Source organism: Equus quagga, chromosome 4 (genome assembly GCF_021613505.1).
Source record: "Equus quagga isolate Etosha38 chromosome 4, UCLA_HA_Equagga_1.0, whole genome shotgun sequence".
Lineage (NCBI taxonomy): Eukaryota > Metazoa > Chordata > Mammalia > Perissodactyla > Equidae > Equus > Equus quagga.
Window position 1 is genome coordinate 109,293,273 of NC_060270.1, and position 23,873 is coordinate 109,317,145.

The window sequence follows — 23,873 nt, forward strand, 5'->3', positions numbered from 1 at the left end:
TTATCAGGGTTCCTAATATCCTACTACATAGGCTGCGGTACACGTACAAGGCCATCCTTGCTGATGCAGAAACCTCATGGGCAGTCAGGTAGCATTTTTCCATAAAAGCACAGGCCAGTTAAAATACAGTCAAAGCATTTCTCAGGAGAATTGGTGACATCTCTGGATCAGTGTAATGTGTCTTAGATTAATCCAGGCTGAAGAAAAATGCACTAACGAAATATTGCAACAGCAATGACTCCATAGACCTCGAGAGAATCAAGTAAAGAATGAAAGTGATTTATTGAAACACTGTACTTTTGGTTCTTTTGTAAACTGAAACCACTTTCTCCTACTTTTTGTAACTCAAAAAGACCCTTTCACTGGGAATACGAGTCACCAACTCTACCCCACGTGGAATATATGTGTATATATGCTTGTAACACACACACGCATACCCATAAGGAAGACCAATGTTACAAAGCTTGCTGATCAAGAAATGGATTGCGATGTATTTCTAAAGGTGCACCTCAAATCAATACATATCAAGTATAGACATCTTTATTTCCCTTCTTCCACACAGCCGAGTATGTCTAAAATCCAACAGCTTTTCCACAGAAGGTTAAGAGACGAAGTCTGAATAACCAGACAGCTCTATGCTCGATATACTACTTTAAAACTTGGGGAGGGGACGGGAGGCAGTGAGGAAGGTGAGGGAGGAAGGGAAGACTGCTTAGAAGCCAAGTACCTTTCCAGAGGTGAGCCCTGGAGTCACACGGCCTGGTTCAAACTCCCACTCCATCTCTTACTAACACTGTGGCGGGCGTGTTACTTAATTTCTATGCCTCACTTTCCTCATCTAAAAGCGGGGATAATAAGGGTTCCTACTCATAAGGTTAAAATGAAGATAGAATAAGGAGTATGGGCCTGGCACACAGTAAGTGTTCAACAAATGTTAGTATTGTTACTATTTTTAGACAGGTGTTTTCTGAGCCTTTAAACTGTATATATTATCTCCCTTTGACTTTTTCAATTTTTTTGGTTTCATATGTATTTGCTTATACTCTAGCATTCTATATTCATAATCTGCAACCCAGTCTGAGAATCGTTTTATTTTTTTTATTTCTTTTGTTTTTTTGAGGAAGATCAGCCCTGAGCTAACATCCTCCTCCTTTTGCTGAGTAAGACCGGCCCTGAGCTAACATCCATGCCCATCTTCTTCTACTTTATATGTGGGACGCCTGCCACAGCATGGTTTGATGAGCGGTGCCATGTCCGCACCGGGGATCCAAACCCACAGACCCCAGGCCGCCAAAGCGGAATGTGCAAACTTAACTGCTCTGCCACCGGACCAGCCCTGAGAATCTTTTAAAATTAACCTATTTATATTGATAGCTTTCTTCCCAAAGAGTATATTTAATACAGAAATTTTAGTATTATCTTATTACTATTATCACTTTTATTTTAAATTATACTCTCTCCTTAACTATTTCTTATATTTGAGGTTCACAAGAAAAAAAAAGTATATTCAAAATAAAACTGAACTAGAAAAATAGAACTTAATTCACAAAGATAGGCAAGTTTTCAGGCACACACCTATTCTATGCACTTTCAAAAATACACCACTACTTGGTGAAATAATTAACTCTTTGCCAGCTTATTTGTCTGGTTGATAATATCTCTGTTTTTAAGACATTTCACCAATTATATTCAGAGGTGTTTAAAACATTTCATAATAAAAAAGAATTCACGTTTAACTAAATAACATTAAGCCATTGCCTAAACACAGATATCTTAGCCCAAAGAAGTTGACAGTGACAGTATTTGCTGAATTACTGAGTTAGATAATATGGAATTACTAAACTCTGATATTAGTGTCTGCAATCTAAGAATTCTCCTCACTTCACCCTAAGTGTGGAAAGTGCTTCTGACTGGATGACATTTTGAAAAAGGTCAAGCATGAAGGAAATAGAGGCCACATCTCACAAAAGGAAAAGTCCTGAACTTTTCAAAATGTAAACTGCTAACGGTATCACTATAGCAGCCATTAATTAAGCAAAGGAGATTCTGATATAAAGAAACCAGAGAACAAGTAGTATTTCTAACCTCAAAATCAGAGATTCGTGGATGCATAATATGGTATCCATCTCTCCTATATAACGTCAAAGGTTAAGAGAGAACTTAGAGTCAAATTCCAACATTCTTTTGGTGCATGCTACGTGCCTACGACTTCCTTCCTATCCCTTAGAGTCATTAGAAATAGGCTTCATCCTTCTACATGATGGTCCTCTGAATGTTTGGAGAGCTAGCCTTTGTTCCCCTGGTTCTTCTCTTCTCCAAAAGAAACATCGCCAGTTTTTCCATCATTCCTCCCATAACATGGTTTCCAGTTCTCTCATCATCCTTGTTTCTCTCCTCCAAATTCACTTCAAATTATCTGTCTCTCCCAAAACGTGGTCCTCAAAGCTGAACAAATGCTCACAGTCACCTGACCATCTATGGCCAGGACCACAGTAGTCCACCTCAATATTCATTCCCCCATCCTCTTCAGAAAGAGAATCCCAATTTCATTCAGTGAGCAATGTGTTCAGCTAAAAGGCTACATTTCTCAGACTTCAGCTAAGTGTAGTCATGGGACTAAGTCTTGATCAGTGAGACAAAATGCAAACAGTAATGTGTAGGACTTCTCAGAAGTCTCCTTTAAAGAGAGAAGGCACCCCCTTCTTTTTCCTCCTCCATTCCCACTACCTAGCCGGGCACAGAGATGGGTCTGGCTCTAGCAACCGTTTTGGACAATGACGTGAAGTTAGGGATGGAAGCCATCAGCAGAGGATGGTGGAGCAGGAAGATAGGTGCCCAGATCCCTGATAATACCGTGGAAATAACAAACCAGCCTTCTGCTGCTGGTTATGTAAAAGAAAAACAGACATTTATCTTGTCCAAGCCAAACAAAATCCTCTCTGCAAAGCAGTCCAGAGTAGACCACGCCTGTCACCTCCCCTAGGTGATGGAGTTGCTTCACTACCACTCATGGAGTTCTTTTAAGTTTCCACAAAACAAAGATTTTTGGAGTTCCTCCTTACACATGGCTCTATGCCAGACACAGGATACCAGAGGAGGCAGGCATAACTCTGACATCAGTGGTCCTATTCTAGAGGAAGAGATAAAATGCATACATAAATAATTATAATTCACGGTATGATGATAACTGCTGTAAGAGAGGTTCAGATAACATTCAGTGGAGATCAAGTAAGGCCCTGTGGAGGAAGGCAGATTTAAGCTACGATATACAAGCCTGAGGGGAGGGTATGCCTGGCAGAGGGAACAAACTGGAACTGGCACAGAGGTGGGAAAGTGGAAGGCCTGTCCAAGAAAGAGCCACATTCTTCATCCAGTGTCACTGACATGCCTATAAATTACAAAGATCTTGCTTGAGGCAGATTCCCTTTTATTGGAAGCAAAAAACAAATCTGCAAGATCACGGCATCTTCTATGGAGCACCAATTGTTTTGCCATCAAATGAGAGTCTCTCCCAATCCGTAAAGCCACTCTAATTCTAAACAAATGTCAAACATTTTCCATATTTTAAAAAACACTTGGAGGTGATACTTTGCCAATATTCTACCAAACTGTAAGAAATGTTTCCAAGAGGTAGATTGTAAGATTTAATAAACTATAAGTACACGGTGCAAAAGTGTTTCTCCTTTTCCTCTTATAATTGATTAATTTATTTTAGTAAATTGAGTATATGTTCAATAAAAGTTACAGAATCAAGGGAGTAAAGCATGTGGAAATAATAGAGCATTAGATTTAAGCTTGCAAGATCCAGAACGAAACCCCCTATCCTGCCTCAGTTTGCTCATTTGTAAAATGGGGATAGTAATGGTATTTACCTCCCTGGACTTTCCTAAGGACTAAATGCTATAGCTATGGTGACTATATCCCAGGCATATAGTAAGTTTCTGTAAATGTCATCTCTTACTACCAGTATTATTTATTTTTGCCTCTTTGCTCACTCCCTATTAACCAAGAAGGGCCCTCAACAGAAAAACTATTGGCATTTGGTATCTGACAACTCCTTGTAGTATGGAACTGTCCTGTGTATTGCAGCTGGCTTAGTATCCCTGTCCTCTTCCCTCCAAATGCTAGCAGTGACACTCAGGCATTGTGATAACCAAAAATATGCTCCTACACATTTCCAGATGCTCCCTAAGGGAGCTGTACCAACTAGGAATCAATGAGCTAAACCAAAGAAAACATCATACGCCATGCCCAGATGATCAATAAGCTAGAACTTTTTCTGACAAGGGGATTCAAGAAAATACCATCAAGTATTTATTCTCGTAAGTAACATACATTACACTGAACAGACATATCTAATATTCCCGTAAATAAAACATAACTTACAAAACAAATAATGGGAATTATCAAAAATTGCAACAAGGAAATCCTTCCTCTACGTTCCATGGTGACTCTGCCCCCTTCTCGTCACCTCCAGGTCCACAAGTTTATTTCGACCCTCGTCATCTGTCACTAAGATAATTACAGTAATTCTCTAATATAACTGGTTGATCTGCTTTTCATCATTGCAGCAAGCATTATCTTTATAAAATGGAAGTTTGGTCATTGCACTTCCCAGCTTATATTTCTTCAAAGGCACCAAACTGCTTAGCTTGACATGCAAAGTCCTCCACAGTCTCACCAGAGACCCCTCTCCCAACTCCGCCTCCTGCTGACACACCCGCCCTCGACACTCAGCTCAAATGGCAAATCAGTGCAGTTTTCTTTGGCTCTTGGCCCCCTCAGGCCTACTTGACTTCCTTACTCCCTTTCCTGTGCTCCTAAACCTCTATTATACGCCTGGCACTTTGTAGCGCAATTGTTATTCACCTCTGTCTCCATTTCCGGGAACAATAGGCTCTCAATAAATGTTTGTAGAACAAATACATTAATGATAATATTAACCTCAGTTATTAACCAAATCTGGCTTGACAGCTTTCTCACCTGTTGAACATCTCACAGACCTTTCTCTAGTTTCCTGAAATATTAGGAAACAATTATAAGAGGAAAAAAACACATTCTTGACTGTTATTCTTACATGTTCTGCCTAAAACCTCTCAAAAAGCTAAGTGTTCACCTTTGAATATACTCTTCCCTCTGGAAATCCTTCTCCTTGACCAGAGGACACACCTGACCTCTACCTGGACCCATGCTTCCATCATTCTTGTTCTCAGAGTCACAGAGATGTTATCAGTAAACTCTGCATAGGACCAAGTTTACAGGAAGCATGTAGAGGACACACGAAATGGAAACACTGGGTCCATCAAGAAGTTTGAAATTCCCTGTAACATGACATTTGGATCTATGCTTTCAAGACCCAAGAGGTGAAGGACCAAACACTCTTGGCTGTAGAAAGGCAAGTTACAAGGCCTGTCTTCTAATGCTTCTTTGTCTGATAGTTTTACCTCCTTAAAAAAGCTATATTTTGGGGCCAGCCTGGTGGTATAGTGGTTAAGTTTGCATGCTCCACTTTGGCAGCCCAGGGTTCATGAGTTCAGATCCTGGACGCAGACCTACACATCAAGCCGCACTGTGGTGGCATCCCACATACGAAATAGAGGAAGATTGCCACAGATGTTAGCTCAGCAACAATCTTCCTCAAGCAAAAAGAGGAAGATTGGCAACAAATGTTAGCTCAGGGCCAATCTTCCTCACCAACAAAAAAGCTATATTTTTTCCCCAGCAAAGTCTATGGATAGAGAACTTGACAAGTGGTTTCTTTATTTCAAAAGACCACAGCATGGTAGCTGCCCTGCTGCATTGACCTAACTGAGAACTGGTCAACTATGAATAATTTAGCAACAATTTCCCTGTGGGGCCAATGTTTACTGAATGCTCACCAAGTGCCAGGACCTTGCAAGTTCACAGTGTCCTTTAAATACTCCCAGAAACCTGTAGGGTAGAAATTACTAACACTCATTGTATATTCCGGGAAACTGAAGGTCAGATGGGTAAGCGGCCCAAGGATACACATCTAGAAAGTGACCGAGCTCAGTCTCCAAGCTCCAACACTAGGAAGTGTCCTAGCAGCAGACAGGGTTTGGCCACAGGTTAACTATGTCCAGGGAAGACCCTGGAGAAGGGGCAGTGGGGGCATGGCCAGAGAGCTTCAATAATAGGCAGAGCCCCAAGTTCTGCTTGGCAGCCGGACCTTTAAATTTATAGCACTGGCTTCAGCTCATTCCCACAATTTAGACTCCCTTCTATACCTTCAAGGAAACTGCAGGAATTTTCTCTTTATAAAATGTGAGTGAATTTAGCATAGAGTTTTTGCAAATATGTAAATATGCACTAACTCCTCGAAAGTTATTCAAGATGCCAAATATTCCTTCTTGAAGCAATCCTGAACAACCCCATATCGTTTGTACTACAATGCAAATCCCCTGAGTGTCCAGTGCCTTTCAGAAAATGCAATGATGCATTTGAGAGTACGGGAGATGGTTTTGTAATGTTCTGGCTCACATGTTTCATTAGAGACCAAGACATAATAATAAACTCATGTAAGCAGGAGAGTATAAAGATTTTCGAGTATAAGGATTCTAAAAAGTAACATTTTAGTTGTATACTTGTACGGTATTTTAAAATGGCAATCAACCTTTACACTCTAATGCAATCAATATTCCCCAACATTTTTATACATTCCCTCTAAATAGAGCCCCTAAAGTTTCCATTAAAGTTTACTTCTAGCTAAAAGCCAAATTCTGTTTCATTTTAGTATATTCACTCAGTTTTAACTGAGAAAAATGAAAGAAAATAAAACATATTAAAATTGATAGTAAAAGCTTATCCTAGAGTGTTTCATCATTGCTTGCCACTCTCATTCTCCCTTAATGTTTTCATGGACACACTTACTTTTAAGTTTCATTTCAGTAAATCGTTCTTTCAAAATGTGCTGAGATGAAGGAGCAAAGGTGTCCTTCAGCCTGACTTTTCCTTAAAACCACATGTTAAAAGTTACCGCAATTTGTTCCTCTCAACCTGTGGCTAGCTTAAGAGTTCTCATTTGTAAGAGTAAGGTTGGCAGGGAGGGAATAAGATGAGAAGGAGAAAATCTCTAATTTGTCATCAATAAAATAAATCAGGAAATAGCCTTTAATCTTAAGAGTACGATTTACTGATTTAGTGATTTATTTACAAAATTGATGGAAATTGTTAACAAGGAGTAAATTGATTTAAGTCACCTGATTACCACAGTTAATTAACCACACTGACTTAATCTTCTTTGAAAACATCAACTAATCATTTCCCAGGTGTCAAGGGGTAAATCGTTAAATAAAAAATAAACCTCTGTCCTCCTCTTAAGGGAGATTTCTCAAGTGTGTTTTCTTTGCAGATTCCGATCTAGCAAAGCCAAGTTTAGGGAACTTTTTTCTTATATGGCTATACTGAAAGAGCTGCCATCTTTCCAGAGTTTATTTTCTCCATTATAAAAAAGGAAAACCAGCCTTGCGAGCTTACCATCTGTGTCATTTTGAATTACTTCAAAAATGAGCTAGGAACACTTCTTGAATAAAAATGAACAAATGAAAGGCAATTGAGACTTTCATATGGGAAAGTGAGTTTTAAAAAAAAGAATTTAAAAACTTTATTTGGAGGGTGTGACTACAAAAGAATAGCATGAGGGAATTTGGGGGTGGGGGTTGGTGATTGAACTATTTTAATCCTGATTGTGGTGGTAGTTACACAAATATAAACAGGTATTAAAATTTGTAGAACTATACACACCACAAAGTCAATATTAGCCTATGTTAATTTTTAAATAAAATAAAGTACTTCATTAAAGCCAATACTCAAAGTCTGCCCTTATGAGAATTGTGAAATCTTATTCCCTTTTTTACAGATAGAAAAATTAAGGCCAACCATTTGCCCTCCCCCACCTCAAAAAGGGGGAAAGAAGGCCTAAGAAAACCAGCACTGTAAGAGAAAATCAGAAAGAAGACATCCTACATGTCTCGTGTTGATCCAGTTCTCAATTAGTAGATGCACTGCTTCTTTGCAAGAAAAACAGAGCTAATTGTCTTTGATCTACTGGTGCACCCACAGTGCGAGAAGGTTCTGGAGGGAACCAAAGTCCCAGGTCACTGTGACAAATCACACTTAGACCTTCTGAAGGAAAGAGTGCTGGGGCCTTAATAAAACACCATGCCTCTTCCCTTTACTTTCTCATTCCCTCAATCACAGCAAAACGCTTGAAAATAAACCTGGATTGAGTGGGATTTTGTTGCACATACTCACAATCAGCAACAACTATTAAAGACCTCTTTGATTTCCTTTACAGGGAAGTGAGAGCATTCAACACAAGATGCATCCTTCTTAGCTCAGGTCCCACCTAGCTCAAGTCCCATGTTTTCTCTTGTCTGCCCTGCTGAGTTTAATTATTTATAGCGAGAAGCATCTAACTGACACTATCTCCCAGTTAGTACATTCAATTTTTAAACTGTGCATTTTGTTTTTCACTAGAATCTCAGCTTCCAATGATTACTTAGCAAATTCTTTCAACACCTCACTGCACCAAATACTTGGGAAGAAGTAAATTTTTAGGTCAGAAGTGCACTGGAAAAGTAATTCAGAGTTTTGGTACATAAAAATTAACCATTTAGCAACTGAATTGGGAAATGCATGTATTTTACTTTATTCATTTGCAAATTTGTTTTTTATTACACAGTAACTAGGAAAAAAAATAGGATTTCCTATTAATAGTCATCATTATATAAGGTCTAGAAAAATTATAACTGCCATGTACATTAAATCCAAAAGCCTTCTCTCAGTCTTACCTGGCACAGATGGATCCACTAAGGAATGATTGATAGAGTCTTGCAACTTTGTTGTTTTTAGGGTTAACCTCTCCTTTGTTCTAACAATCCTATTTCAATCCAACTAACTAGAGGGAGGAGAGCCAGACTAGAAGGTAAGTTCTTTCTTTGAGGTCCGTGACAGATTCACAACAGAAATTCTCCATAAAGCCAACCAAAGAAAAAGCACAAGCAAAATATCTTTTTTCCCCAGAAAAGCTAATTTAAGCAAAACAATTAAAGAGACGAAGTTGGCCCCCTTTCAAGACTACCTCTCACCTTCTGGTACCTTCTTCTCTTCTTTCGCCCCCATCAAAATATACCAGCTTGGGGTCTCATTCTCTCTGAACCTTGCTCTGAAAAAGGTTTACTGTGCATTACTATCTCAGCTAACTACTTATCCTATAGGGTTAAACATTTCTGCACTTTAACCAGAGTTTCAGGGGAAAGCAATGTCATACTCTAAAGAATTGGCCCCACTGGTGACAGAGCAGACATCTTTGGCCAGGGTGAGAGATGCTTTGAGCCCAAGAGACATTTCAGCACTTCCAGCCCATAGGCAAATGACTCCCCCATCTCCAGAAGAGCAGCCCCCTCAGACGTAAGAGAAATTCAGTTCCACTTGATTGTTCATTACTTTCTTCTAGGACTCGGAATAAGAGAACTTAGTAGGAATTTTTCCATCAATATTAAACAACTACAACCTTTAAAAATCTGTACATCACTGCCATCCCTAACGGGAAGTTAGAATAGAACTCTCTGATTGGGTAAGTGTCTTTTGAATTAAAAGACATGCAATTATAGAGAAGAGGACATTTCTGGATAATGGAATGGTAGAACAGGAGAAAGCCAGCAGGCAGAAGTCATTCAGTAGCTAAAGAGTACAGAGGGAAAACTAGGTCAAAAGAGAAATGTACTCTTCTCAAGAGTATGCTGTTTTGGATAAGCCTGTGTTGCAGGAATATCTCTATTCTTGGTTGTACCTAATTACATCATACCGGAGCACAAGGTCTCGATCAACATGTATTGAATGAATGAACGAATGAATGACTGCCAAAAGCAGCACAAAAATATCCAAGAGTTGGGTTGCAAAGGGACCACCTTCTGAAATGAGGTCACCTTATCATAATATGAGCCATTAAATGAGGCTTTGCTCGATTGTGTACAGAGGCACTATCTTCCACTTGCTTCTACTTATCCACGATAGGAACATGTAGGAATAGGGCTCTGGGTTCAAATCTTGGTCCCACCACATAGTAATTGGATGGATTTGGCAAATTACCTCACCTGTCTTTGCCATGGTCCTTTATCCATAAAATTGGGACTGTTAATGAAGAAGTAGGTAAACTAACACCTGTAGAACACTTAGGACAGTGTCAGGCACGTACAAAGCACTCCAAAAAAGTTTAGCCATAATTATTTTAGTTCATTCTGACTTCTCTACCCATGTAACTGAGTCATTTCTCTGCTTCTAACTTATTTGGTCATGGTTGTGTATGAAGTCCTCAAAAGAATGGGATTTGAAATGAGAAAGATTGTGCCCAGGAGACAAGCGGCCAGGGGCATTTTTCAGCAGTCTGGGGCCCTCTTTGGTTGGGCCCATTTTTCCTCCATTCATCAGGAACAAGACCCATGAATGTCCTGACTTGACATGCGATGTTCTTTCCACCATAGTCCATGCTGCCTCCCTGAGTCGGGAAACCACTCCCCTTTTCAAAGAGGGGCTTTTGTCTGATCAAGGCTGTTTTCACTGTGCAGTGGTCTCAGACAGCTTTCTTTTGTGTTCTGTTTAAACAGAGAATGACAGTCCACCAACATAACGTCTAAAAACTTTGGCTTATCTTTTTGTAAAAGCTACTGTATCAAATCTGTCCTAGAAATAGCAGAATGACCCATTCTCTATGTACAGGGGATTCTCACAGGGTAACCAAGTGTCTGGGATACAAGTTAAAAAGACTGATATAGAATCAGCTACTCTCAAATGCATTGGGAATCACCAGCAGTTGGGGGGCATGGTGGGAGGGGTAGGCAGCCAGCAGAGGAAAAGGGAGAGTCAAATGGAGAGAAACAGTGTTGCTAAGCCACTTGTTTTGATAGAGACAGCAATTTTCTTTTTTCTCCATCAGGGCCTTGAAAGGGCCTCCAGGAGCCTGGGGGAATTAAGGGCTGGCCATCCCAGTGACATGGTGATGAGCTGGGGATGCCCCTTCCTAGCTTTAGCATCCATGGTGGCATCTATCCAACTATTCATTCAACTTTATATTTATTTATTTAGCCCTATTCTGGACACTAGGGATAAAGCAATGAAGAAAAGAGATTTTAAATCCCTGCCCCCGTGGAATTTACATCTTAGGGAAGAGAAGACACAGTAAATAAATAAGCAAACGAGTTATATACATTATGTCGGATGGTGATAAGTGCAATGGAGAAAGTAAATCAGGAAAGAATCAGAGAAGGCAACACTGAGAAGGCGACCTACAAACAAAGACCTGAGGCAGGAGAGGAAGCAAGTTAGGCACAATCCAGGGCAAGAGCATTCAGGAAGAGAGAAAACAAGCACAAACACCTTAAGGGGCTCACTATGTTGGGAAAAAAGCACGGATATCACAGAGCCTAGAGCACTGTGAATGGGGGAGAAGAGAAGATGTCAGGGAGGTGATGTGGAGGCCAGATGATTGAGATCTTGTAGACTATTATAAGGACTTGGACTACGACTCTATAAGATGGGAAGTGATGGTAGACCCAGAGATGGGCCACCCAGGTCCCCTTCAAGTAAGGACCAGCTGCAGAAAAGGACTTTTTACCTACACTCAGCTCTTTTAGGTTCCACTTCAGTTGTAGAAAGGCACCTTGCCCAAGGTCATGCCCTTCCCAGGGCAGGCTACATCTAATAACAGAGGAAGGCCATTTCAGCCTCACACAGAACACTCTCATGGACAACTCTTGCTCCAGAGTCCCCCACTAGGTTGACTGAGGCCTTATCAAAGTTCAACTTCTTCCTCTGTCCATTCCTGCTTCCTCCCCTTTCCTTTACAGACACTGATCTTAATAGATATTTTGCAGGCCAAACTCCATCTCAGTGTCTGTTTCTGAACAACCCAACTTGTGTGTGACAGAGCCACTGGTGTTTTTGAGCAGAGGAGTGACATGATCTGACTGATGTTCTAAAAGATTATTGAGAGTAGGCAGAAGGGAAGCAAGGTGATCAGTAAGGAAGCTATTGTAATAATCCAGGTAAGAGGTGATTGTGACTTGGATCAGTGTGGTAGCAGTGAAGATGGTGAAAAGTGATTGGATTCTAGATATACTTTGAAGATTAAAACAACGGAATTTTGTGATGGATTGGATGTAATGTATAAAAGAAAAACAAGAGTCAAAGCAGAGTCCAAGGTTTGGAGTCTGAGAAAAGATGGAGCAGCCATTTACTAAGATGGGGACGCCTATGTGGAAAGCAGATTTGGGGCATTGGTGGAGATCAGGAGCTCAGTTTTGGACATAAGTCTGAGATGACTATTGGACAGCCAGGTGGATATGTCAAATAAGCATTGGATATACGGGTCTGGAGTTTAGGGTATTGGTATAGATTAGATTCATAAATTTGGAAGTTGTCAGCATAGCCATGAGACAGAATGAGGATACCAAAGAAGTAGTGACATAGATGAAAAAAATCAGGTGGATAGACAGGAACAAGCATGAGTACCAAGGAGACGCCAGCAAAGAAGGAAGGAAACCAGGAGAATGTGGTTTTTTGGAAGCTAAATTAAGTGTTTCATGGAGGAAGGCAGGCTACACTATGTCCGATACTGGTGATCAGTTAAATAAGATGATAGCTTAGAATGGATCATTGGATTTAACAATGTGGAGGTCATCAGTGACCTTGGCAAAAGAAGTTATCTGCCAAGGGTGAAGGAAAAAACTTGAAAAGTGCAGATTCAACAAAAATTGGAGAAGAGTAATTACAGTGGATATAGATAAATCTTCCAAGGAATTTTGCTGTAGAGACGAATAGAGAAAACAGGTGATAGCTCAGAAGGAAATGTGGGAAAAGACAGGATTTTGTAAGAAAGGAGACAATCGGTGAAAGGGGAAAGAGAATGCAATCTAGAACATGAATGAACTTGTTGGACTAAAGAGCACGAAAAGTCCATCCAGAGTAAAAGAGCTGAGGCGCAGGTGATGATGGCTGAGTTACGGGAGTTTGTGCAGTTCTCTCCTGATTGCTTCTATTTTCACATTCATAAGAAATGTCACCTGAGCAGGTGGTGTTGGAGGTTTGAGGAAAAAGAAGATGTAAGGAAGTGGGAGAGTAAAGAGCCTGGCCAGGCAGTAGGTCCTACTCTTGAGATTAGTTTCATGAATTTAAAGTGAGTCCAGTCAGCATAGTTTTGTGTTTTTCTCCCGCCACATTTAGCACAGCAATGCAGATGTGGAGAATTAGATTTAACTAGGACTGAGGTTTTGCAGAGCACAACAGAGCAAGATAAAGGGGTCAGACTGCTGAGGGTGTAGGCAAGGAAGTGACATTAATGATGGGCCATAAAATATAAACTGAGGAAGTAAATAAATGAGGGATTTGAGGAACAGTGAAGAAGTTGTAGGTCCCACTGGGGTCAACAAAGAGTTAGGCTTAGGATATAAGGAAATGAGCTATAAGGTTTTCCAATACTCCCATTCCAACCATGGAATAGATGGCTGCTTTAGATGCCAGGAGGCTCTTTCAGGGATGCTCTGACATGAATCCCTGACTTGGGTGAGAAAGGATTAGAAGACTTCCAACAGTTGTTCAGTTCAAAGAATCTAAGGTTCTTAGAATGGGAGGAAGGTCTTCAAGGGTGTCCAGGGAAAGAGCAAATACAATTAAAACACAAACAGTGGCTATCGGGAGGGACTGTCATATTGTCCAGGAAAGGAGATGGCCAGAAATGGGGGCAGTACTTCACAGTACTCTCAGATGTAAAAGAGAGTTTTCCTCGTTACTGTAGCTACCTTGTAGCATCCCCACCCAAATGAGAGAATAGATTTAACAGAGCATACTTAACTGCCACTGGAGGGAATTTGCAGTGGCAAGTTAGCTCATTTCTAGGTTTACACAACTAAAAACTGAGAGAGCTTACCCAGATCAGTTGTTCCCAAATTGTCCAACCCTCAGAATCACCTAGAAATTGCTAAAAAAAAAAAAAAAAAAAAAAACAGATTCCTATAACTCTTGATTTAGTAAGTGTGGATTATTGGCTTAAGAATCTGTATACTTTTTACAGCTCCCCGGGTGTCTTGATGGTATGCCATGTTGGGAGAGCTGGCTGACTTCTATCTAGGGTTCTTAAAATTATAGCATTCTATAAGTTGTGAAGAACTAATGCTTTTGAGAACATAAGTGAAATCTTCTCAAAGTTGAATTGTCCCTAGATATGATCAAGAAAACGTGTAGCCCCATTTGCCCTGGCAGCTATAACATAACAATATGGGAAGCCAGACTGAAAACAAAATTGAAACCTAGAGGGGAGCAGAGTCAAGGAAAACACAAAGAAAGAGAACTGGAGCCCTGACTGCACCTCACCTGAACCCCATTCTGCCTCAGAAGATTTTATTTACATGAGCCAATAAATACCCTTCATTGTTTAAGCCAGTCTGAGGTGGGTTTTCTGTTTCTTTTTTCTTGCAAGAAAAAGTATCCTCCACACTCTCCCCCACAGAAAAACTAAACTAGTGTGGGGCCAGCCCCATGGCCTAGTGGTTAAGTTCAGCATGCTCTGCTTCAGCGGCCTGGGTTCGGTTCCGGGGTGCTGATCTACACCACTCGTCAATGACCATGCTGCCATAGCAACCCACAGACAAAAAGATAGCTCAGGGCAAATCTTCCTCAGCAAAAAAAAACACTAAACTAGTATGGAAGTACATGCCAGCATTTTCTCCTCTCCCTTAGTGTGATTAAAATGTGAGTGAGATTGACATATTTCAGATAAAAATACTTCTATTTTTAAATTCAACCTTACTTGAGGATTTCCCTATGAAATAAGTGATTTTAATTTTTCAGCCTTTGCTCAGAAAAGCTTCTCCTTGTTGATGAGATAAAAACCAAATAATTTGGCCCAAAGTGACAAGCAAATCTCTGACACTGTAAGACAGGATATTTTTATATGGGAATCCAAAAAAGTTTAGTATAACAGAATTGTAGCTACCATCTTCCTCCCCTTCTTCAGGTTTCCACAACACTTATTGGACACTCAAATGTAGATACGTTGTTATTTAATGTGAATCAGTAGATCAGTGAATAAAGGCTTATTTTCAAAGTGACAAAGAATCTTCGTGCGTTATTGGCTGATGGTACATAAACTTAAGGAGACCTCTGGTATTGCTTACAAACTTGGATCTCAAGATCTGGACAATAAACAAGCCATTGTATCCATGGCAACAGTGGCTTAACTTTTCAACGCACAGAATGGTAATGACATTTCCTCCTTTCATTCATTTCTCACTGTTTCCAATAACCTTCAAGGTCAGGCCTGACTGAGGGGAATTACCAAAAGCCCGAGATTTCAACATGAATCTTCACATTGTCCAACCTGTCATTTTCTCAGAGAGACTTACATTTCCTTGTGTTATGTGTCAGCCCTGTCCTAAGTCAGAAATATCCTAATATAAAAGTTAACCATCTTACTTTCGGAACAATAATGTTTCCAGTTTCTCAGCACATCCTATTGGAAATAACACTTAAATTAGAGACCAGCAAAATAACCATCAGCATAGGGTGTATACATTTGGCATTTCTGAATTAATCCTGTGAGGAGTAAAAGACACCTGTTCTACTATTTATGGAAGAAGTCCCTCAGTTAAACACTAGGACTGTTAGATTTGCACGGAGATGCATTCTGTCTCCATAGAAGCATCTTAACGTCTCCAAACCCTTCTTCTCTCTTCTTTCTCTCAACCCCAATCTCATAGCCAAGGTCTAGTGCCTGAAAAAGGGACAAAGTCTTAGGAATATAAACAAGAGAGCACAGTTGTTGGAAAAGGAGCAAGGGCCTAGGATTCACAAAAAAATGAAATCATACAGTGCACTCAAGAGCTCCCGTAGTCTTATCTCTAAGCTAATTTCCAGAACTTTCCTGTCCATCACAAAAGTCTGCTCCAAATAAGAATCCTTTAGGCTACAAACAAACCTTCTAGCAGTCCTTCTTTCTCCTATTCTGCTTCTAAACTTTAATTTGCAACATGATCACATGAACACCACGCACCACGTCTTTTGCGGTAATGTCTCCAATACTTTTCCCCTTCAATTCATTGAGCTATCCCAAGACTGCATGCTCTTGAGAAACTTCTACAGTTTTTCCAAGTCTGTCTTCATATATAAAATGAACATAACATTGGTTGGTTTTATCTGATAAGGTGTTCTAGACAACAACCCAGCATCTGTTCACCATTACCCTGGTAGCCTTACCCCAACTCCCCTCTGGGGTTCATCCTCAGTCCATGACTGCTGGGACTGAGCATGTGACCCAAGTGGAAGACATGGGCACACTTCATGACCCTGGATACAGTGATTGGTTCTCCAGTGAGCTTATGATCTAAGCAGAGCCCCTGAGATGCAGCTGAGACTTTTGCAGGGAACAATTAAGACAAAACCTCTTGCTTTTTCCAGTGGACATGACATGAAAGCATGTGGCTCCAGGAGCCACTAACTGCCATCTTACAACACCAGAGGAGAATACATCTGAGAACAAAGTCATGTCAGTGGCAGGAGATACAGAGAGAAACCAGATCAGCATGACACAGGCTGAACTCCCATTTTATATTAGGCTGAACCAAGTGAAATTGCCAATAGTTGATTATTTATGACCTAGAAAAATGGCAATTCCATATGGTTCAACTTAATAGCCGCATCTTTTCAATTATGTATTTCAATAAACTTCCTTTTTGGCGTTAAGCAGTTTAACTTAGGGTTCTGTCATTCACAAACAGGAGTCCAGACCAATATGTAAGGTTGTTGTAGACACTAAAATGACATATCATCATGCACAGGTGCATCATTCAAAGGACCACTTGTAAAAAAAGAGACAAAGATACTGCAATATCTTCTCCTAAATTTCTAAAGAGTTAAATTCTTAAAGAGAGTAATAAAAATGGATAGAAATATATGAGACTTCACAGTCCATAAAACACTTCATACTCACCTGGTTTAATTGGCATAACTACCCCATGGGGTAGATATGTGCCCCTTTTATGGATAAAAAACTGATCCAGAACAGTTGAGTGTGTTGTACTGAATTTCCCAAAGAGTAAAGGGCAGAGCCAGGATTCAAAACCAGATCCTCTAAACCCAAAATCTCACACTCTTCCTACTTCGTGGCACAATGCTGAGATTATTAAAAAATTTCTTAGGAAACATTTGCACAGACCCGTAAGGAACACACAAAGCATCAAAGAAATGTCACCAACATTTCAAAACAACTACCAATCTGATCATCTTAAAGAAGTAGCCCAAAACCCTGAGGGTGAAACATGTGAAAGCTTTCTAATGTTGGTGAGATCCTGGACACAGTTACCAGGAACTGGAGAATGACTACATCAGAATCTGAAATGCAAAGTTGCAGTTCATTTTAATTGTGAAATCTAGACTTCCCTTTTCAGTTCTCATCCTCCTTAACCTTCCTGTAATATTGATACTGACTCACCAGCAGACCGTAGACACTTAATATTAGTAAATGTTTGTAGAATATGCCACAGTAGTGACAATTTTTAAGAACTCTTCAAGATCACAAAGTTAATACGATATGATATAACCATATGACATAACCCCCAAAGGCTCCATCAAACTCATTTTCCCCCTATTAGAACAGGGCTTCACAATTAGTACCGTGTTGGTAGTTTCATATCATGCAGTCAACCTTGAAAATCCCTTTCCTTTCCATTCAATAAACTTTTGTCAGCAGCCTCTCTCTACTTTCTACATACCTTGTTCTAGCTACTAGAACTTAACAGAAACCTCAATGCCAATATTACAATGTGTTTCTAGTCACACAGGAACTACATCTAGGTTCTGGATATCATTTCTAAAAGATGACGATGAAAATTTTTAATTAAACATTTTTTAAAACCTGACAGTGTTCTCAGAGTAGCTGCCTAGAGAAGACAGACAATGATTAACCATGACCTAATAATTACCTTGAATAAGACTAAAAACCTAGTCATGTAGCAGCCTACATTACAAAACCCAGAGATCTTCAGGAATGTGCTTTGATGGCCCAAAATTTTGAAAAATGAAGCCAGAGGTATGGTCTTTGGGAGATGGAGCACTGACATGGCATAAGCTCTGGACCAAGCAGAAAGCATATGGCACATGTTCTTATTAATCTATCATAGCATTACTCTTAGGCAGTCCTGGGACAAGTGACCCATCCAGTTTTTTAAGAAAATTCACCAAGGTCATCTTTTCATTATACTTTGCCTCATCTGATAAGTCAGGATCAACAGAAAAGGAATCTAGAACTCTCCTCAACCAAAAATGCTGGGGACATTCAAAGGACATTTATCTAAAAATGGTCACGTAGAAAGACTGGAGGAGGAGACTTTAGATTTTAGCTTTATCACAGGCCACAAGCCCTTAAGCAAGGCACTTAACCCCCCTTCCCAGTCACTCCTTCAGTCCCCCCACCCCTGCCTCCAGGCTTTAGTTACTTATCTATAAAATAATGCAAGTAGACCAGTTGATATCTAAAGTTTCCTCCAGCTGTAAAAGTCTAAGTTTCTGTTAAAACAGAACAGGCACATGATTGAGGGAGTTTAAGCAGAAGCCATAAAAACTGGTAAGGAAGACCTTCAAGCAGAGAAAGAGAAGTCAACTGCTGTGAAATAGAAGCAGAAGTGAGGTATCAGATGTGTGAAGGAACCATGTGTTGCATGTTTGCTGTTGGCCCCACAATCCTTTTAAACATATAAATTTCACTGGAAGATGTAATTGCCATAAAAGCTGACACTAAACCAAACTTTTATTGGATGAAAGACTATAAATTTGTTTAAGATCAATACCCTTTTCTCAAAAAGCTTCAAATCACATCCTGGGATCTGGGAATTCCTCAAAGAAATGTTAGTGAAAATGCTTAAAGACTTTCCTATGTGCATTTGGAAATTGGAAATATGAATAGTAAGCCAAAGAATATGTTACTTTAAGTGTTGGTCAATATAATAAAAACAGCTACTAGTTTATAATCATTGTCTATATGCCTTACACCATGCTAAGCACTTTTATCTCTTTATGTTCATAAAATGCCATGGAATAGATTCTCTTATTATCATGTCAATTTTGCATGTAAGTAATCTGAGCCATGCAAAGTTAAGTGACTTCCCCAAGGTCACACACCTAGAAAGTGGTAAAGACAATGCTGGAACCCAGACAGCTTGACTCTAGAGTTCAGACCCGGGGCCAGCCCAGTGGCACAGCGGTTAAGTGCACACATTCCACTTCAGTGGCCCAGGGTTCACTGGTCCAGATCCCAGGGGTGGACACGGCACCGCTTGGCAAGCCATGCTGTGGCAGGCATCCCACGTATAAAGTAGAGGAAGATGGGAATGGATGTTAGCTCAGGGCCAGTCTTCCTCAGCTAAAAGAGGAGGATTGACAGCAGTTAGCTCAGGGCTAATCTTCCTAAAGAAAAAACAAAATAGAGTTCAGGCTCTCCCAAATTTTTTCTTAAAAAGCATTATACAAAATATGAGGAAAAAGCAAATAATTTTTAGCTATAGATATGCTATAATTTTTTTTAAAGACTAACCGTAAAACACTCAAAGTTCTTTTCCAATTTCTAATCATGCAAAGTTTGCAGTAAGATCTTACCTAAAATGTGGTTCTAAAATAAGGACATTTAAATTGTAATCATACTTACTTATCAGTTAAGTCAGAATCAATATGACAGGAATCTAGAAATCTCCTTAACCTTCCAGCTGAGGACATTCCGAGGACACGTAGGTAAAAATGATCAAGAAGGAAGACGGGGAGTGAGAATACTTGGATTCAGGTCATAGAAACCTGAAGAGTTTCTGAAAAAGTATCCGCAGTTATGGAGCAGCAAGCAGATTTTACCTTATGTGGCAAAGACTTGCAAAATGCCCCTCAGCTTCTGTAGTAACCTCACGCATGCGTGGTAACTTAGGGAGCGTGACATTTTTAGCACAAAAGAAAAGAGACAGAGAAACAGACAGAGAGCGAGCCACACACTACAGTGGTGATATTATAGCCTCTGGAGTCAGAATGTCGGATCTGCCTCCTAGCGCTGCCATTTTCTAGCAGTATAACCTTGGGCAAGTTACTTAATTGCTCTGTGCCTTCATTTCCCGTTTGCAAAACAGGGAGAACAAGAGTACTTTCTGGGTCTGCCCGGAGGCCCAGCGGTTAAGTTCGCACGTTCAGCTTCGACGGCCCAGGGTTCACCGGTTTGGATCCTGGGTGCTGACACGGCACCGCTTGGCAAGCCATGCTGTGGTAGGCGTCCCACATATAAAGTAGAGGAAGATGGGCACGGATGTTAGCTCAGGGCCAGTCTTCCTCAGCAAAAAGAGGAGGGCTGGCAGCAGATGTTGGCTCAGGGCTAATCTTCCTAAAATAAATAAATAAAGTCATAAAAAAAAAAGAGTACTTTCTTTTTTTTTTCTGCTTTATTTCCCAAACCCCCCAGTACATAGTTGTATATCTTAGTTGCAGGACCTTCTAGTTGTGGGATGTGGGACGCCACCTGAACGTGGCCTGATGAGCGGTGCCATGTCCGCGCCCAGGATCCGAACCCTGGGCCACCGCAGCAGATCGCGCGAACTTAACCACTCGGCCACGGAGCCAGCCCCAAGAGTACTTTCTTCAAAAGGAAATTATGAAGATTAGATGAGTTAATAAGTGTCAAGTACTTAGAAGAGGGCCTGCCACATGTACAAATGTATGGTATGCTACAATTACTATACATGCTATTATTATGTATTATCAGAATGGAAGATGGATGGATGTGAACTACCGAGAAGATTAAGTACAGGTCATTCGGTGACTAAACCATCAATCCAGGGGAGAGAACACCTGTTTTGGTTGTATGGGGACAACCCAGGTGTGTCCCAGTTGAATCTGGACAAGATTTCCTTTTGCCAGGCACAGACAGGAACATATAGTAAATCCTGCGGCTATATTTAGGACACAAGATATATATAACCCTAAACGCTGGGGCAAACCGTCCACAATAATAATAAATCCTCTTTCTGTGTTACCAACACTGAGAAAAGGCGTTCAAAGGAAGAATTATTAATGGTCTCCCCCTGCCCTCCCTCTCTTTCCAAAGATTTTTACAAGACCAGTGGGGTATGTTGGCGTTTCCGAACTTCTTCCCAGGAAGTCTGAAATGGGTACTGCTAGGAGTTGCAGTATAATTACTTAGCTGATTCCCTCTAAGGAGCTTACGCTAAGAACTGAGGAAAGAAGGCAGATTAACCATTTGAATACATGCCACGGCCCATCCACAAGCCCTCCTCTCTCTCCACCATAAACGGGGGCTTCTACAGTCCCCACCCGTCAACCCCAATATGTGATCCACGGAAATCAATGTATTGCTTTGGCTAATCCTTCAACAATAGGGGTTTCATTTTCATTGTAGGGCAATTAAGTTGTCCGACGAGAAGGAAGGAGCAGGAGGGGAAGGGGGGAGGCGGGACTCTTCCATCCCCACAGACAGATTAGTCCCTGTGGAGGCAGCAGCGTCCGCTCTGTCTGTCTGGTGGTCGGTCACACGCAGCTCCCGGCTGTTACCTAGCAACGCAAAGCCAGGGAGAGAGCTCGCCGGTTCCCCTGCCTCCTTCTCGCCCTTCCCATTCATCCCTGGTTTCTCGCTCTCTCTCTCTCTCTCGCTCTCTCTCTCTCTCTCTCTCTCTCTCTCTCTCTGTTTCTCTCTCTCTCTCCCCCACTACTTCTCCCCCCTCCACGCACTGCTGTCTTCAAGCTCTCTCCCCACCCTCTCCTTTTCTGCCTTTTCCTCTCTACTTGCTCGTCGTCTTCTCTCTCCTCTTTCCCTTTTCTTGTTTTTACTCTCTCCACTTCTTCCTCCCTCTCTTTCTCTACCTCTGTTTCTGTAAAGACGTAAACTCTCCGACAACTTGAGACAAGTTTAAAGAGCTTAATACCAGAAACTTTCTTCATCCGAGCCCTCAAAACTCTGGCCGCGCAGACGGGCTCCATTCATCAACACAAAAGCCCCCACCTCTCCGTTGGAAAAGAAAACCCTTCAAGAAAAGGCTCCACGACATCAGCCTCTCTCCCAGCCAATCCCACCTCCTAGCCTTATCTTGGCTCGTAAATGATCTGTACCGAGATGCGGTCTCTTGAGGGTCACCGCGGGACCAAGTTTCGCCGCTGAAGGGGGAGAGGGGGGCGGGGGCTCCAGCCGGCAGTCCAGGGCGCGCGCCGGGATCTCCCCAGCTGGGCGCTGCAGGTGGAAAACTGCGCGCCGCGCCGAGGACCGCTCAGCCCCGGAGAGAAGAAAGCAGTGGGGGAACCCGGCTGCGCGCTCGCGGGGGAGAACCTCATTCTCCGGGTTCCAACTGCAAAGTTTTTCCGGAAGAGCCGGACAAACTGCCGTGGGAACAAAGACGGGGTCCCCGTAGTGTGCGCTGTCACCCAAACCGGAGGGGCTGCTTTCTCAAGTTTGCGGCTGTTTAGTTCCCGGGCGGAGGAAGGAGGGGCGCTCCCGCTCGCCGGGCAACTTGAGCGCCCCAGGGGGAGCCGCTCCGGCGCTGCCGCCCTGCCCTGGCCCCTGCCGCGCCGCGCTCCCCTCCACCCGCCTGCGGACTCGACCCTGCCGCGGCGGGGAAGTCAGGCGCTCCGCGCGGAGTTCGGGCCGGCGGGCGCTTACCTTGGCCACTGGCCGGCGCCAGGCAGGCGGCGAAAGCCAGCAGCAGCGTGCACGCCGCCGCCGCCGCCCCGCGCTCCATCCCCGCGACGGTCCCGGGCCTCGGCCTCGCCGTTCCTTCCCCGGGAGGTGGGCGCGCGCCACACACACCCGCAGCGCCTCTGCTCGCGAGCGCTCCTTTCGGCTCGCACCTCGCCGGGCTGCTAGTGGCAGAAAGCCGGGCCCGGCGCCCGAGGCATCCCGTTTTCTACCCGAGCCAGTCCCCACCCTCCAGACAGTGCATAAAGCCCTTTAGACCCGACCGCCCCGGAACTAGCATGCGGGAATCCAGCGGGGCAGGCCCCCTGCCTCCCGGCCCGCCCTCTGCACTTTGCAGCGAGGGAGGAGTGGGGACTCGAACACACCGCGCTCACACACGCACATTCCACACGCGCGCGCACCTACAGTCGTACTCACTCAGTCTCACACAGTCGCACACACTCTTCACTGTCACACAAACCGACACGCACAGTCTCACACGCTCGCTCACGCGCGCGCACACACAATCCTCAGTCACACGCGTGCGCGCCCTCCACAGTCACACTCACAGACACTGACACACACGTGCACGCACACTTCACAGTGACACAGTCATTCATAAGCGCACGCACACTTCTCATGGGCACACACTCACATGCTAAGACTCACACGCGGGCACGCGCTGCCCCAGCCTCCCTGCAGGACTTGCCGCCTCATAGAAGTCGGCTAGGAGGTTCACAGAGAAATCAGACTTAGAAAAGAAAAATAAGAGAAGGAAGAGAAGGGGAGAAGTTAAGAGCCTGCTGGAGAGAGTTGTGACCATTCTCTAGTCTGAAACCCCTAGGCTCCCTCAGACACTCTGGTTTCCCCCCATAGAGTCGAGGCGCTGAGATGGGGTGCTCCATTTTCACAAGTTATGGAGAGAGTTGGGTCAACGTGGGGAGAGGGGGTTGGATCCTTGTTTAGCTTTTCTTAAGTACCACATCTACAGGTGGCACGTCCAGATTGCGCTTCTTACAAGTCTGTTCATTCCGAAGCAAAATGGAAAAGAATGAACGTCGTCTTGGTCTTGCTGGCGCCCCATTACATGAAGGAGAAACGGACGGGGTTCAGAGAACCCCGCGGCTCCCTTCCTTGGGGCAGTGTTAAGCAG

At 42.5% G+C, this 23,873-nt stretch overlaps 1 protein-coding gene across 3 annotated transcripts in view; it reads right to left on the reverse strand.

Annotated features, from left to right (window-relative positions):
* Positions 1 to 22,981, reverse strand: part of LRP2 (LDL receptor related protein 2) — a 198,564-nt gene extending 175,583 nt beyond the window's left edge. Inside the window, exon 1 of one of the 3 annotated variants that reach the window (XM_046659444.1) lies at positions 22,706 to 22,981. In XM_046659444.1, the coding sequence (XP_046515400.1) occupies positions 22,706 to 22,784 (79 nt within the window). In that variant the 5' untranslated portion in view covers positions 22,785 to 22,981. The remainder of the gene's footprint in view (positions 1 to 22,705) is intronic. The other 2 variants (XM_046659443.1, XM_046659445.1) reach the window with 2 other exon arrangements.
* Positions 22,982 to 23,873: the final 892 nt, after the last annotated feature.